We start from the raw sequence: 14,189 nt of genomic DNA, 5'->3' as shown, positions 1-14,189 counted from the left end.
GAATGATTTAGAGCAGGGGGAGGCATTCCCATCGCAGTAATCAAATGAGCTACATATTTCTGACCCAGCTAGTAAATTTACTTCAGAGCAGAGTTTGGAGAACTCTGTTCTGTATTCTTAAACTCCTGAAAAGAGGTAAATCCCTAAGGTCCTGATGGCCTGCAACCAGGTACTGAACTGCATTAGCTCCTTTTATGAAAGGTCCATCTGTAACTCTTGTATTTAAACAAGTATCTGGCATCACTTGAAAGTAAACTGCATAGAAGGAAACTTCAGCTTCAATCAAACTGTTTGTCTCCCAGACGGCAACATCCTTTTAACAACCAATACTGAAAGAAAAGAGCAAGGCCAAAGACTTACTCGAGCTGGACCCACACCAACAAACATCTCCAAGAACTCTGAGCCGTTCACTGTGATAAATGGTACGTTAGCTTCTCCAGCTGTAGCTTTAGCTAGAAGTGTTTTCCCAGTGCCTGGAGGACCTGTCAGAATTGCCCCCTGCAAGAGAAACAGGTATATTTTCCTCATGAAAAAAACATAATATAAACCTATGAAATATCTTACTTAAAGAAGACCTACATGTAATGATACTGAGCCCACTGGCTTTTCTTCCCCTGCGGTCACAATTGTGCAAGGAAACAAACTGAAGATTAATCGCTCATTTAAATGGGCAAAAAAACCCCAAAAAACATTAGCTACAACATTGCCCCACTGTCTTAGATTTGCAGGAACAGTGTTTTCTTTGACTGGCATATTAAACAAGAAGAAAAAGGTATGTCAACAGGTGGGCTCCCATGCCAGCATAGCCTAAAGGCAATTTTATAGCAACTACATGCAAGAATGATGCTACACATGTATGTTGTGTATCATTTCTGACCCATGTGAACACAAGGTAGGTCTTCTGGCACCACAGATACACTGCTGGCACTTAATGTCCATTTATTTTTTTTCTGACTGTGAGAAGAAAGAAGCTGGAAAGCATTGCATATGTAAACACTCCTAGTACTGTTTAGAATACTGAGGCCTACCAAAGAATAAAGTCTTTATCTGCTATAATTCCCTTACCTTTGGAATTTTTGCTCCCAGATCCTCATATTGTTTGGGATTTTTCAGAAAGTTAACAAACTCCATTATCTCTAATTTGGCCTCCTCACAGCCAGCTACATCTTTGAATTTGACATCTATTTCATCCTTAAGGACTTTGGCTGTGGTTTCACCCACACTGAAAAGTCCACCCATTCCACGCCCTGCTCGACCTAAGCCTGCAGGACCTCTTCTCAATGTGTACAGCAAAGAGCCAATAATCAGGATTGTAGGCAGCAAACTCAGGAGGAATGATCTGTGGAGAAAAAAACCAGAGCAGAAAACCACATGTATTACAAAAATCCATTACTGCATGTAACACGTACAAGATGTTGGTTCCATCACAAGTGAACGAATTCAGGACTAGTACTCTACTAACTTGTAGTGTTTGTATTTCTGCAGGTTGTTCACACAGGGAAATAACCAAAAGAAATTTGAGATCAAATTGTTCTGTTAATTGTTGCTTGTTTTTAAACCAAGTACATCAAGTGACATTGATGAGTTTTACATAGAAAAACTGCATTACATAGTAAACAGAAGCAGCTAATTTGTTCAAAGATAAATTCACAGGACTAATTATGCAAATGGTTATACTCTCAAAATAAATTGTATTAGGTAGCATATAATCAGTGTGTGCTACAACTTCAAGCAGAAATTTCTCTCCAAAATACAAACTCACTCTTCTTTCCCTTAGGTCTTTCTCAATGTTTTACACTTTGTCTTCTTTCAATGTCTTCACTTTCCTTCCCCAAGGCCACTGAGGTTTTTTTGTGTTTTGATTTGTTGAGGTTTTAAATTTTTTTAATTATTATTCATTGCCCATTATCCGTTACTGTCTGTCCTCCAGCTTTCTAGCACAGCTCTGTAGAAGCCAAAAATCCTAACACAGTCCTCACCATCACAGTACCTGAGTGCACTGTACAGATTTTTCTGTAGTGAGGAACAGCTTCAAGGAACAGCTCACAAGAGGTTCTATTAACACTCAACAAAAACAAAATGCTGAAAGGAGGCATGATCACAAGTGAGCACAGGATTTCCAGGCTGTACTGATAATCCACATTTCTGGGATAAAAAGAAAGATTTTTCCCTATACTATGGTATTTGGCAGATTCTGATCCAGCAGGGAACAGCAGTACTCTGATCATATAGCTGTTTCTCTCTCTCATTTCCTGTGGCATTTCTGGGGCAGAGCAATATATATAAATATATATACATATGCATACATACATATATTTATATATATATGTATGTGAAGAACAAACTGAGGAGGAAAGGACCAGAGTTTGCAGTTAAAAAGAGGGATTCAGCAAGTAAGAGATTTGAGCAAGGCTGAAGAAAGCATAGGAACTGACATACTTTTCTCAGTTGGCTGTGAGAAGCCTCAGGCTAACCTCCGGCCTTTTTGCACAAGCACTATCCTGCCCTGACCACTCCTTTTGTTCCAGGTTTATTTGACCAAGGGCTAAGCAGGTTTATTTATTGACTGTCCTTAAGAGCATGACACATTAGACAGGAACAGAGAAATGAGGCAGAGACAGTTTGCAGAAGAACAGGGAACAAAAAACCTGAAGTTTCAGAATTGCCCAGAGTTAAGGCCACTGTTTTTCTGTTGCACCAAGACAAACAAACATGCTTTTGCAGTTTGTTTATTTCTGCAGTGTTTTAGCAGTTGCTAAAACACTACAGAAATAAACAAAATACTCCCTTCAATCCCCCCAAACAGAAATACACACACCAAACTACCAAGAATGAAAACACAAGAGAGGCAGCAAATGAGCCATTTTCATTAGTAATATGAGCTACTACACCCAAAGTGGAGTTTCCTGGTGGACAAAACCTATTTCACAGACACCAACCAGCAAGACCAATTTTCAAACTGCTCACTTAGATCAAAAAGAAACAAATTCTTGGGATACAAGATTACATTTGTCTTCTCTGATGTGTTTTTCCAAATGGCCTAGAAGTACTTCTACTGTCTTCTAAAGTCCGGGCCAATAAAAGTCAGATACTTAAGACTAATACAGAGAATACACATCTAGTATTAGAGTATGGGGAAGCAACAATGCTGTAAATACAACAGCAATACTATTTCTCTTAACCAGTTAAAAGCACAATGCATCTCCCAGTTTCTGCTAACAGGCAGGATAGCATGATTGACTTAATCACCAATTTCTTGCTTTTTTTCAAGGCCACAAAATTTGATTTATGCTGAATTTATAGACAGAAACTGCTACCTGTAACATCTCAGCCTCATGCTATACTGTAATTCTATGAAATAATTTGTCTATTCAAAAATCTGCATGAGTGCTATCTCTGGAGCTCTACTGCTGTGCCTGGCTTACTCTTGCTCTAGTGCAAGTCACTGGGAGGGAGTGTTTAAATGAAGAAAGGAGTAATAGTAGACAAACATTTATGTAAGAAGCTATATTCAGAGTAAGAGGATATGGATTTCTTCATAGACAAAGTATTGAACAGTTTCCCTTACACTTTACACTGACAAACAAACCCAAGCAGATTTGTTACTCTGATAATAGTGCCACCTAGTGAAGCATAAGGTGTGTGTGTTGCAAATCTACTTGTCTACTGTAAACACCTTTCTTTTTAATCAGAGGCATTTTTTAAAGCAACTTCTTACCCATCACTCTCTGTTGAGTAGACTACAGGCAATCTGTTCTCCACTTCTATTCCCAGATCCTGCTGCACGGTTTCAAGGTTCCGTTCAAAAGTGTCCACACTGCCGATATTAAACCAGACATACTGGCCAGGAAAAAAGCAGAGATCACCACAAAGTGCCTTATCTTATTTCAGCTTCATTATAAGCCAACTTCTTCTAACACATACACAAGGAATTATCAGACCAGATTCGGACCAAGCTGCCTTGTCAAGTGTGTAACTGATGTGAGAGGCACATAATAAACCTAAAGCCCACCAACCTGAACACACTGTATCTGTCATTGCTCCTACAGAGATCATAGCACATGATGATTTTGGGGCACTTTAGACATATAGAAATCCTGGCATTTTCTCCAGAACAAACAGAAGGGAGTAATAAACAGATCTTTACAAGGAAGCTACACAGTCAGAATAATACAGAGCACTGAACCTGGAAACACAGCATACAACTTACTGTCCCACCTGAAGGCCTCAGCCCCTGATTAAGAAGGGCAATTCTCTACTTTTATAGCCTGTATTAGCTTTAAAGTAAGCTGTCTTCACAAAAAGCATCATGAAAGCAATCACACATCAGGGGAAAAAAAAAAAGTCCAGCTGTTACTTTTGAAGAGTGTTAATGTTTGGTTTTTCAAGAAATCTCCCCTTTTGCACCATGACCTGCCTGACTTGCCCTTACTTACCCTAATATTGAAAAAGAAAAAACAGAGAGTAGTTCTGAGTATTAACTGATTGAGAAACTAAGGCAACTCGTGGTATCTGGGATAAAGAGTAGGTGTACAAATAAGCCACAGTGAAACCCACTGATTAAGTAATTGCTGCAGATTTCACTTTACCCCGAAGGGACCTGCAGACCTCGTTTCAGAAAGTCAGTTAAAAAAACTCTACCGCTTCCTTGATGCTTCTTCTAAATTTTCCACACTATTAGCTTTTTATTTATTTTTATTTATTTATTAAGAGGCCCTTGCCACTGGGTATTATTCTTTGGAGAACTTCGCCTGCATCAGTCTGTTCCTCGCTGCTACTATAAAAGCAACTCCCTGATTTACTCAAGAATGAGAGCACTCATGTTTGGTTTAAAGATTACAGTGCGAAATAGAGATAAAGTTAAATATTTCTCTTTGTTTTCTTAAATGACTGGCTAAAAGCAGTCTGGAACAGAAAAGATCCAAAAGCATGTACAGTTAAGTCAGGGATTTTCTTGAGTAGATGGAAATCAGCAGTTAAAAATACAGAACTTCCAGCTATTTCTCGCTCTTTGAGTATTTGTATTAAGAGCATGGTGCTGGAAAGAAACTATTTGCCATAGTTTTGAGGTATTTGTGGCAAAACAACTGGTACAGTAAAGTGAAAAATCACACAATGCAGAGTAATGTAACAGTAAGGCAGAAAACATGACTTAGAGATTACTAATGCTCCAGACCAGGCTTTCTGCACCAAACTTTGCCTAAATAGATTGCTTTGCTGTTTCTAATGTCTCATGTATATGCACTGAAAGCATTTACCCATTCATGAGGAGACTTTCCAGGAACAAAGATGACTCTAACAAAGCGCTTGTTCACCACTTCAAGTCTGTCCACCTGCAGAAGGAAAGAACAAAACTTGCATGAAGAACATACAGTCACTGCACTTTCATCACAGATAAGAGCTGCAGATACCAAATGCGAATCTTTCTCTTTTCCACTAAGGAGAATAAAATCAATCCTGTAGATCAGGATGGTTCCACAATCTACAGTTTGCCATTAGGAATGACACATGTAATCAGGAAGAAAGGAATACTGGCACATTAGAATTGAGATTCAAAGATTAACCTCACACCCTTTTTTTCAAGGAAAAAAACCAATGCACATCTCAGCAAAAAACACAGTTACAGTTTTGTCCAACTATTTCACTATTTCAGTGGTCAAGCACCAAAAGCCATAAATTACATGACTCCAAAGTCTAATAGCAGCTTTCAAAACAAACCAAACAGAATAGAATGAGGTAAAGCTTAACTTTGCTGTTACAACTGTTTTTTCTAATATAAAAGACTTCCTGTGCTACCATATTAAACACAATTACATCAATAAGATAAAGAAGAACTTAGTTTAGCTAACAAACACCATATAAACTAAACCCAAGAACAAGCTGTAGGTCTGCAGATATACACCATTAAGCCACTATGGCAATGAATAGCATTCAATAGCTGCATATTTAGTTTATCTGGATATCCAGACTACATCTTACAAAGACACAGGAAACTTGCTTTTGTGCAACAACCTACTTTCATAATGCTTTTCTGCAACAAGGCTTCAGGCTCTGTTCACTGTAACAGCTAAACTAATCTTTTAACCAGGTTAAGCATCTTACTGCTTCACAACAAATATAATCAGGAAGTTTTTTTATTCCCAAGATGGACATGTAATTATCAATTAAGAACAGGACCGTAAGACACAGTCTAGACAGAAGGGGAGAAGCATACAGAGCAGCTCTGCATAGATCAGTGAGACAAAGAAAGATAAGAAACACCCTAGTTAGCAGTTTACCAAAGGAAGGGAAGGGTATGAAGTATCCCAGGGTTGAAACCTAGAGAAAAAGCAAGCTAATGCTTTCCTAATCTGCAGGCAAAGCTGCTAACAGGGAGGAAACAGAGCGAAGAACCAGTGGCTCCTGAAGGTGGAAAAGGTCTGTGTTAAGACACAATCTCCTGAACTTCAGGGCATCACCAACTATTACTTCAAATGTGGAAAGCTGCCAAGTTCTACAGAGAGATAAGATAAAACTGATTGATCCAGTAGTAGCTCCAGGTAAGAAGAAAGAAGAGGGGAGAAAACAAGAGAGGAGGCTATTTTACAACATAGGCTAATTTACTGTTCTTGAAGGGATGCCAATTTATTGTCCTTGAAGGGATTCTTCCATTCCCCACCCAGGCCTTGCTGTTCACACTGCTGCTCCTCAGATTCCCCAAGGAACTGATTTCAGGCATGAAACAAGCAGAAAACCTTCTCCTTTGGAGGGCTGGGTTCATGGAAGTGCTTAAGGTTAGGAGTAGGTTTCTTCCAATGGCAGCTGGCATGTCTCCTTAATCCATTAGGTCAGCTCACGTGTACTATAAAATAATACCCTGACTGAGTGTGGCTACACTGCCCCTTCAAACCAGCACCCACATGAGCCATTCAACAAAGTTTTGTCCTGAGCTCGTATTCCCTCTCCTCTCTTGAAACGACAGAAATTTTCACACAGCCATCCAGAACATCAGGTCAAGGAATTGATTAAAATGAAAGCTAATCCCTTTCTTCGTCAAAAGTTACTCTTCAGCCACATTTCACTCCACAGACACACAAAGAGGAACTTAAGTGGGGAGGCAGAGATGAGCACCTTCAGCACACTGATTTTTCATACTTGTTCCCCTCACTACTCACCACTCCTTTAGAAAGGTAGTTATTGACAAAGTCTTTCCAGGTGATTTCTCTCCCAGGCACCCTGAAGAAGAAGTAGTATACGACCATTGTCCAAAAAAAAGAACTTCCCACTACGTACATCCGGAACTCCCTGACATCCCATGGAATGTCACCCTGGAGAGGGAGAAAAAAAGTTTTAGAGTCTGTAATACCATAAGTATATAACAAACAGGTTCTAGTACCTCTTTCTGGCTTCTACTCCCTGCCCTCAAGGTTACCACAGAGAATGTCAAACAAAGGTGTATTTTCTTGTGTGAACACATTTCAGTAACTTCAGATATAACTGAGGAATTTCAGCACTAGTAGAAAATCTTTAAGTGTTTTACAAATAGTAACTGAACAGCTTTGATCCACGAACTACTGTTTTTCAAAAGAATTTGCCATCCATTACATGGCCATTCTGCCACCATTCTAAAATAATTACCCTTGCCCTGCAGCAGTACATGCAAGACCAACAGAAAATACAGGAAAAAGACTACCTGGAAAAACTCAGGAAGGAGGGGAAAAAAATTGTGCACACCAAGTAAACTCAGAAAAATGTTCTTTATATTCCTGTCCTGCCAGATGCTATCGGCTTTATGCTACAGCTAATGGCAATAAACTTCAAAAGGAAACTCACATAAATATTCCATTAAGGACAGAACAGGTAAGACAGAACAGGTAAGAGTAAATGACATTTAACTTGCATCGTGTGGTCAGAAAGTTTTACAAGTTGACATTTTAAAACAAAATACAAAGCCTTTAAGGGTCTGAGGCTCCACTCTAAGAACACTGACTACTAGTGACCACATTCATACAGCTTAAAATTCCGTTAGCGTTTGTGAACCAAAGGGAGTAGAGCTCCTGGAGTGACACACGAACTTAGGAAAGGCACTGAGTGCAGAGCCACCTAGAGCCAGTTGCCTTGAAATGCCACGCAAGGGAGGCTTAAGGAAGATTTAGGCACTAAGAATATGGCCCTAAAAAGCCAAAAAACATGCAAGGCTATTTCATGGAGACAACACAGTAACACCGAGAAAAATATTTTAAAGTCAAAACCTTCTGTAATCTGGTCCACCAGTGGGTTTCTTCTTTCTTGCCACCTTTCTTTCCACCGCTGCCACCTCCTCCACTACTAGGCCCACTAGGCTGTCGGGCACTAGCTGGCTTTGTTTCTAACAAAACATAAGGAAAGAAAACCAAACATGTTTACAGCTTGTACCAATTACACGCTAGTTTTAAAATTAGTTTAAAATTAGTTTTAAAATTGAGGAGCTTTTCAGAAAAATGCACTGGTTTGCACCACTACAATAATTAAATTATGTGAGAAACAGCATTTTCCATAGACAAAACAGACATATAGTCCATTAACTGGCAGAGACACATCTCTCTCATACAGAGATGGCCAGAAGACAGGTCTGTTAACTGTGTAACTGATGACACTTGAGCACCAAGAACTGAAGAGCTGTTCTGGGCCCGCACCCAGAGTGACCATTCTGGTTATTCCGTACCACAAAATGGGTATTTTAGCTGACTCAGGAAAAGCCGAGAACTATACATAGAGAGAACTTCTGAATGCATGACCAATATCAACTCATAGCAAACAGCAAACCAAGAATTTAAGGACAGCATTCCAATGGAAGCATAAGAGAAAACAAATGCTATTCCTGAAGATAAACATAATACTGCTTTCATACCATGTATAATAAAAACATATCAATCCATACTTTAAAACTAATCTGATACAGAAACATCTCCCTTGAAAAATATAGAAAAAACACAAACCCCAAACACACAGTTTTTATGCCACAATTTAACTTAATGAATACATTCAACAAAAAACTGAAATCAAGCAGCTTTTTGTACCTTTAGTCTCTCCAGATGTACCTTTAGTTCCATTAGCTTTCTTCCCATTGGGAAAATATTTTTCAAATCCTATTAAGAAAGAGTTAAGGAGTTCATAATTGGGTTTTATTTTACAATTCTGTCATCACACTACAGTAGTTACAAGCTGAATGCATACAACAGCAAAGCAGCTAGTGCCATACAGACTACAAAAATAGCTTTGTTCTTGTCTTTTTGACAAAAAGCTCTACCAGGTCTCCATAAATAAATCTACTACTGTTGACAAAAAAATATCAAATGTAATTAATAACCTAAAGTAAAGCTATCCTTTAAATCAAAGATAGACAAGCTTAATTCAACAGAGAACTGCACTGCATAGCACAAAGTGGAACAAACCACAGTTATTCTTTAACAGCTCCCAAACCCCCCATAAATCAATGTTCAATCTCAAGACTAACGGCTGGTTAGTAGAAGAACTTACTACACCATAGACAATAAACCTAAATGGCACCCAAGTGCAGTCCTCAGCAAGGAATGCAGTCTGCTTCACTTCACTGTCCAAAGTTACAATCACCTTTGGGAGGTTGAGAGCAAAGCCTTCTGCAAGCAGCAATGACACTTGCCAAGACAGTACTTCTGTCAGCAGCAGTAACTCCAGGAGTAACATTTTCACAGAGCTGAAAGATGAAAAATAAATATAAAGCAACAAGAAAGTGCGACAAAAATCTTCAAGTTCTCTTGCAGTCCTTAGCTGCAGCAAGTCAGATAGTACTTTATAACTGGAACTTTACAACAGATGTCATAGTGACTGCTGTGGACCAGAGCGTAAGACACTGATGCAAAAAGAAAAGTTAATCAAAGGAGTAATTTCTACAGCAAGGACAAGTTTCATCTTACATACAAACAAAACATTCTTTATTAAAAGAGAAAAACAAAGAAGGAAATGCTACAAGTTACTAACATTAAACACACCAATGGGAAATATTTCATCATAGCAGCTGAATGACACCTAAGCGCAACACTAACTGTGGCTGTAGAAGCATGACCAACACAGTACTGGATTATGCTTTGGTAAAGAACTGCAACTTTTCCCAAATAGGTAAGAACTTGTAACTTCTGAATACAAAAGATCTGCCTGAATCCAAAAGAAAGGGATGTGGCAGACAATGCTTACACCCAGCTAGGAAACCAACACGGAGGAACCTCAGTTCAAACAGAGGACCTAAAGCCCTATGTAGGCAAACATCCAGTTATAAAAGCACAATGAACCCAAGCCTATCATACCTTGTTCTAAGGATGATTGTTTACTGTTATTCATCATTTAAGTGCAATGAGGCAAATTTAAATATTTAAACATACTAATTATTAAAAAAATTTTTGGTGTTGTAACTGAATACTTAAAACCAGACTAAACTGCAATTTCATACAGAGAGAACAAACCTGATTTCTTCAAGAAGGACATATTTTTTATAAAATTCCAACTTGTCCCTTTCCTAAGCTTTCCCAGTGCTCCTAAGGAAAAAAAACAAACTATGCATGCCAAGATTTCCTCACAGACATGACTTTCTTTCTGCTTCCATTCCCTTCTGCCCTGTAAAGGTGCTCAGCCTCCTTCTGTTCTTTTTGATTAGAAGCCATTTACCTTCAGAGCCAAAAATAGTGACAGGAGAACAAAACACCAACTGGAAAACAGTAAGTCCTGAAAACAGGATTCAAGGTATCCTTGCAAGACAGCAAACATCCATCTAGGACTAACACCTGTAGGACTACATCTGTGAAGGAAAGCTCAATATTTCAGTCAAGGTACAATGGTTGGCTGGAAGCAAATCTATTTTTACATGTTAAAGAAACTTGCAGATTACGACATCACATGCTAGAACTACCCTAGGAATGCTGACATCATTAAGTGAACACTCACTCTTCTGAAGCCTCGTGTCTGGGAGATTCCCCTTCCACTCCCTATTAAATGATGAAATACATTAGACTTATTTCAAGTAGCCATGTAGTTCCACCTGCTGGAACTGAGAGGAATACCAAAATGTTCTCTGAGGATACCAAAATGTTACTGAGGATCTCTTGGGCTGCTTCATCAAGCCATTAGTTTTGTGTCATTGCACATCTCCGAGTGATGTCCAATACAGAAAATCCAAGATGATATTTTATTGATCATGAAAAACATGTGCAGTGCAGATAGTCTGGAGAGCAGCTAATGCAGACAATAGCTACTAGGTCCAGAGCACTATGACTTCCAACATGAGCAATTGCATCTGTACTCCTACAAGAAGTTTTAAGACAAGTGGGATGCATTTCTGTGGGCAATAAAACATAGAGAGCTTGCCACAGACCACATATAGTACAGATACACATAGGCAGTGAATGTTGTGGCAACAGAGGAAACTCAAATATGTCCAGCAACACTGGCTTTTCTTCTACATCTACATCAGTTTTTCCTACAACACCCCAAAATTCGGGAGTTAATTCCTCTCCAAACTCAGATCACTTTTTATTTGTAAAGAGATGGGAATATTCAGAAAGCTTTCCTCCAGCTAAAATAAAGCAATTGCTCCTGTTTAAAAGAAATGTTTAAGTAAGCCAAATCCAACTGCCTGGCTCAGCCAGACCAGCATGGGGTTAGTGCACAACTAAGTTATTGTTTAGGTGAAGGAGAGAGAAGGGTAAGCAGGAAGAGCTTTGGTGCAGATCTGAATAATGGGACTGGCTTCTTGTTGGATTGGCTCTACAGATCCTAAATTCCATAAATAAACACACAGTCACCTGTCAAGTTAATGTGCAGAGAGCTGAGTGCTTTAAAGCTGCTTTGTGCGAAAAGAGAACTGACTTCATGGCACCTTCAGTAAGTCACCTGACTGCCTGGAGAAGAGACGACTGAGAAGGGACCTCATCAGTGCCTGTAAGTATCTGAAGGGAGAGTGCCACGAGGATGGAGCCAGGCTCTGCTTGGTGGTGCCAAGCAATCGGACAAGAAGCGATGGGCAGAAACTGATGCACAGGAAGCTCCACTGAACATGAGAAAAAACTTCTTTACTGTGCAAGTGACCACACACTGGAACAGATTGCCCAGGGGGATGTGAAGTCTCCCTCACTGGAGATATTCAAGAGCCATGTGGACATGATCCTGAGCCACATGCTCTAGGATGGCCCTGCTCAGGCAGGGAGGTTGGACCAGATGACCCACTGCGGTCCCTTCCAACCTGACCCATTCTGTGATTCTGACTGAACCTGAAAGTTGTGCTTCTAATGCCACCCACAGATCAAGGTGAGTCAATCCACTGAAATAAGCAGTTTCCTTTCACTACAGCATCCTACAAATGCAAAAGTTGTTAGAACCAGCTACATTGGGGTTTGATTTTGGGTTGTTTCCGTAAAACATCAGCACGAAAACTGACCATATTGATCCTGATAGAGGGCCTGTCCCTGGCTTGTCTGGCAATGGGAATGCCACAGCAAGCTTAGCTGATATAAGCACAGCCACAGCCTAAACAGAGGGAAAGCAAACAAAGCACATTTTGACAGGATGCTGTTTTGGGCTCTCCACCAGGAAACTCTGCCCAGTTCCTCTCAGCCTGGAGTGAAAGAACTATCACAGCATATAAAGCAAAAAAACCCTGATTTTCTTCTTTCACACCGAAATATTACATAAAAGTATATTGGGGGTGGTGAATGGACATGACAGAGAGCTAGTAATGAAGCTTAATGCAAGTTACTTTTTACACAGGCTGAGAGTAATAGGACAAGGGGGAATGTCTTTAAACTAAAAGAGTAGAGATTTAGATTAGATGTTAGTAAGAAATTCTTTACTGTGGGGAGGGTCATGCACTGGAACGGGTTTCCCACAGAAGCTGTGGATGCCCCATCCCTGTTCAAGGCCAGGCTGGATGGGGCCTTGAGCAACCTGGTCTAGTGAGTGACATCCCTGCCCACAGCAGGGGGGTTAGAACTAGATGATTTTTCAGGTCCCTTCCAACCCAAGCCATTCTAAGATTCTAGGAATGGCTTTTATGAAACCAAAGTCCCTTGCTTTGCTGCCTATACACACTCCCAGATGCTGGAATGAACGAAGTCCCCTTCCTAAGTTCCATTCCAAATAAGAACTCGTTAAATCTTATTGAAAGAAACGAGAATTAACTTCCTGAGAGATGAGCAGCACTGCTGACAATGTTTCATTTATTGTCATAGTGATGTTCAGCTCTGACCAAATAAAACCTCGATTTAAACATTAAAACCAAGCCACATATTCAAGCTGAGGACTGAGTCCCTAAGGATCCTTCTATGTATTCATCTCACAGCTACCACTATTCTAGCAATAACCTCCATACCCACAAAGGTGAACCTGCTATGTGCCACAATGAAAATGAAGTAACCCTCCCAAGAAGCCATTGAAAGATGCAGGAATTAAGCATCTCCCTTTTCTCAAGCAGCAGCATGGGCTGGTCATTCCTCCAGTATGTTAGGGCTGTCTACAAGAGTAATGTGTATTTTGTAACAGCTGACAGGAAAGGCCATTTTACTAAGAATGAACATCTTATAGCTGACAGGAAAGGTCATTTGACAAACACCCAGCAACCATGATTTATTAGTTAATCACAGAATCATAGAATCTTAGGGGCTGGAATGGACCTTATAGATCATCTAGTCCCTATCCCCCTGCCATGGGCAGGGACACCTCCCACCAGATCAGGTTGCTTGAGGCTTCAGCCAACCTGGCTTTGAACACTGCCAGGGCTGGGGCAGCCACTACCTCCCTGGGCAACCTGTGCCAGTGTCTCAGCACCCTCACAGTAAAGAATTTCTTCCTAACATCAGATGTATATTTCCCCTCTTTCAATTTGTACCCATTGCCCTTGTCCTATCAGTACAGTTCCTAACAAAGACTCCCTCTCTGGCTTCCCTGTAGGCCCTTCAGATACCGGAGAGTTGCCACCACATCTCCATGCAACCTTCTCTTCTCCAGCACAGCAGGTTCAAATCCATCACACCACGCCATGCTGGAACACAAACAACCCACCACTCACTCATTCTCCTCGTCTCTTTTCTCAGCACACTGATAACCCAAACGACACTCTCAGCCCACAGCACAGACAACCTGAGAAAGCCACGGAGGAACTTTGATGCTGGGCGGAACACACAGCGCTGGGGAACGCGACGGGGAGC

The 14,189-nt window shown here is 40.3% G+C and overlaps 1 protein-coding gene across 1 annotated transcript in view; it reads right to left on the bottom strand.

Annotated features, from left to right (window-relative positions):
• Nucleotides 1-9,694, bottom strand: part of AFG3L2 (AFG3-like AAA ATPase 2) — a gene marked incomplete at its 5' end in the record, with an annotated part of 19,433 nt that extends 9,739 nt beyond the window's left edge. Inside the window, 8 exons of the mRNA XM_009074736.1 lie at nt 361-498; nt 1,066-1,339; nt 3,719-3,840; nt 5,259-5,333; nt 7,155-7,307; nt 8,232-8,347; nt 9,039-9,107; nt 9,592-9,694. Coding sequence (XP_009072984.1) covers nt 361-498; nt 1,066-1,339; nt 3,719-3,840; nt 5,259-5,333; nt 7,155-7,307; nt 8,232-8,347; nt 9,039-9,107; nt 9,592-9,694 — 1,050 coding nt within the window. The remainder of the gene's footprint in view (nt 1-360; nt 499-1,065; nt 1,340-3,718; nt 3,841-5,258; nt 5,334-7,154; nt 7,308-8,231; nt 8,348-9,038; nt 9,108-9,591) is intronic.
• Nucleotides 9,695-14,189: the final 4,495 nt, after the last annotated feature.

The sequence above is a fragment of the Acanthisitta chloris genome, unplaced genomic scaffold (genome assembly GCF_000695815.1).
Source record: "Acanthisitta chloris isolate BGI_N310 unplaced genomic scaffold, ASM69581v1 scaffold5825, whole genome shotgun sequence".
Taxonomy (NCBI): domain Eukaryota; kingdom Metazoa; phylum Chordata; class Aves; order Passeriformes; family Acanthisittidae; genus Acanthisitta; species Acanthisitta chloris.
This window is presented reverse-complemented; position numbering and strand designations above follow the sequence as displayed.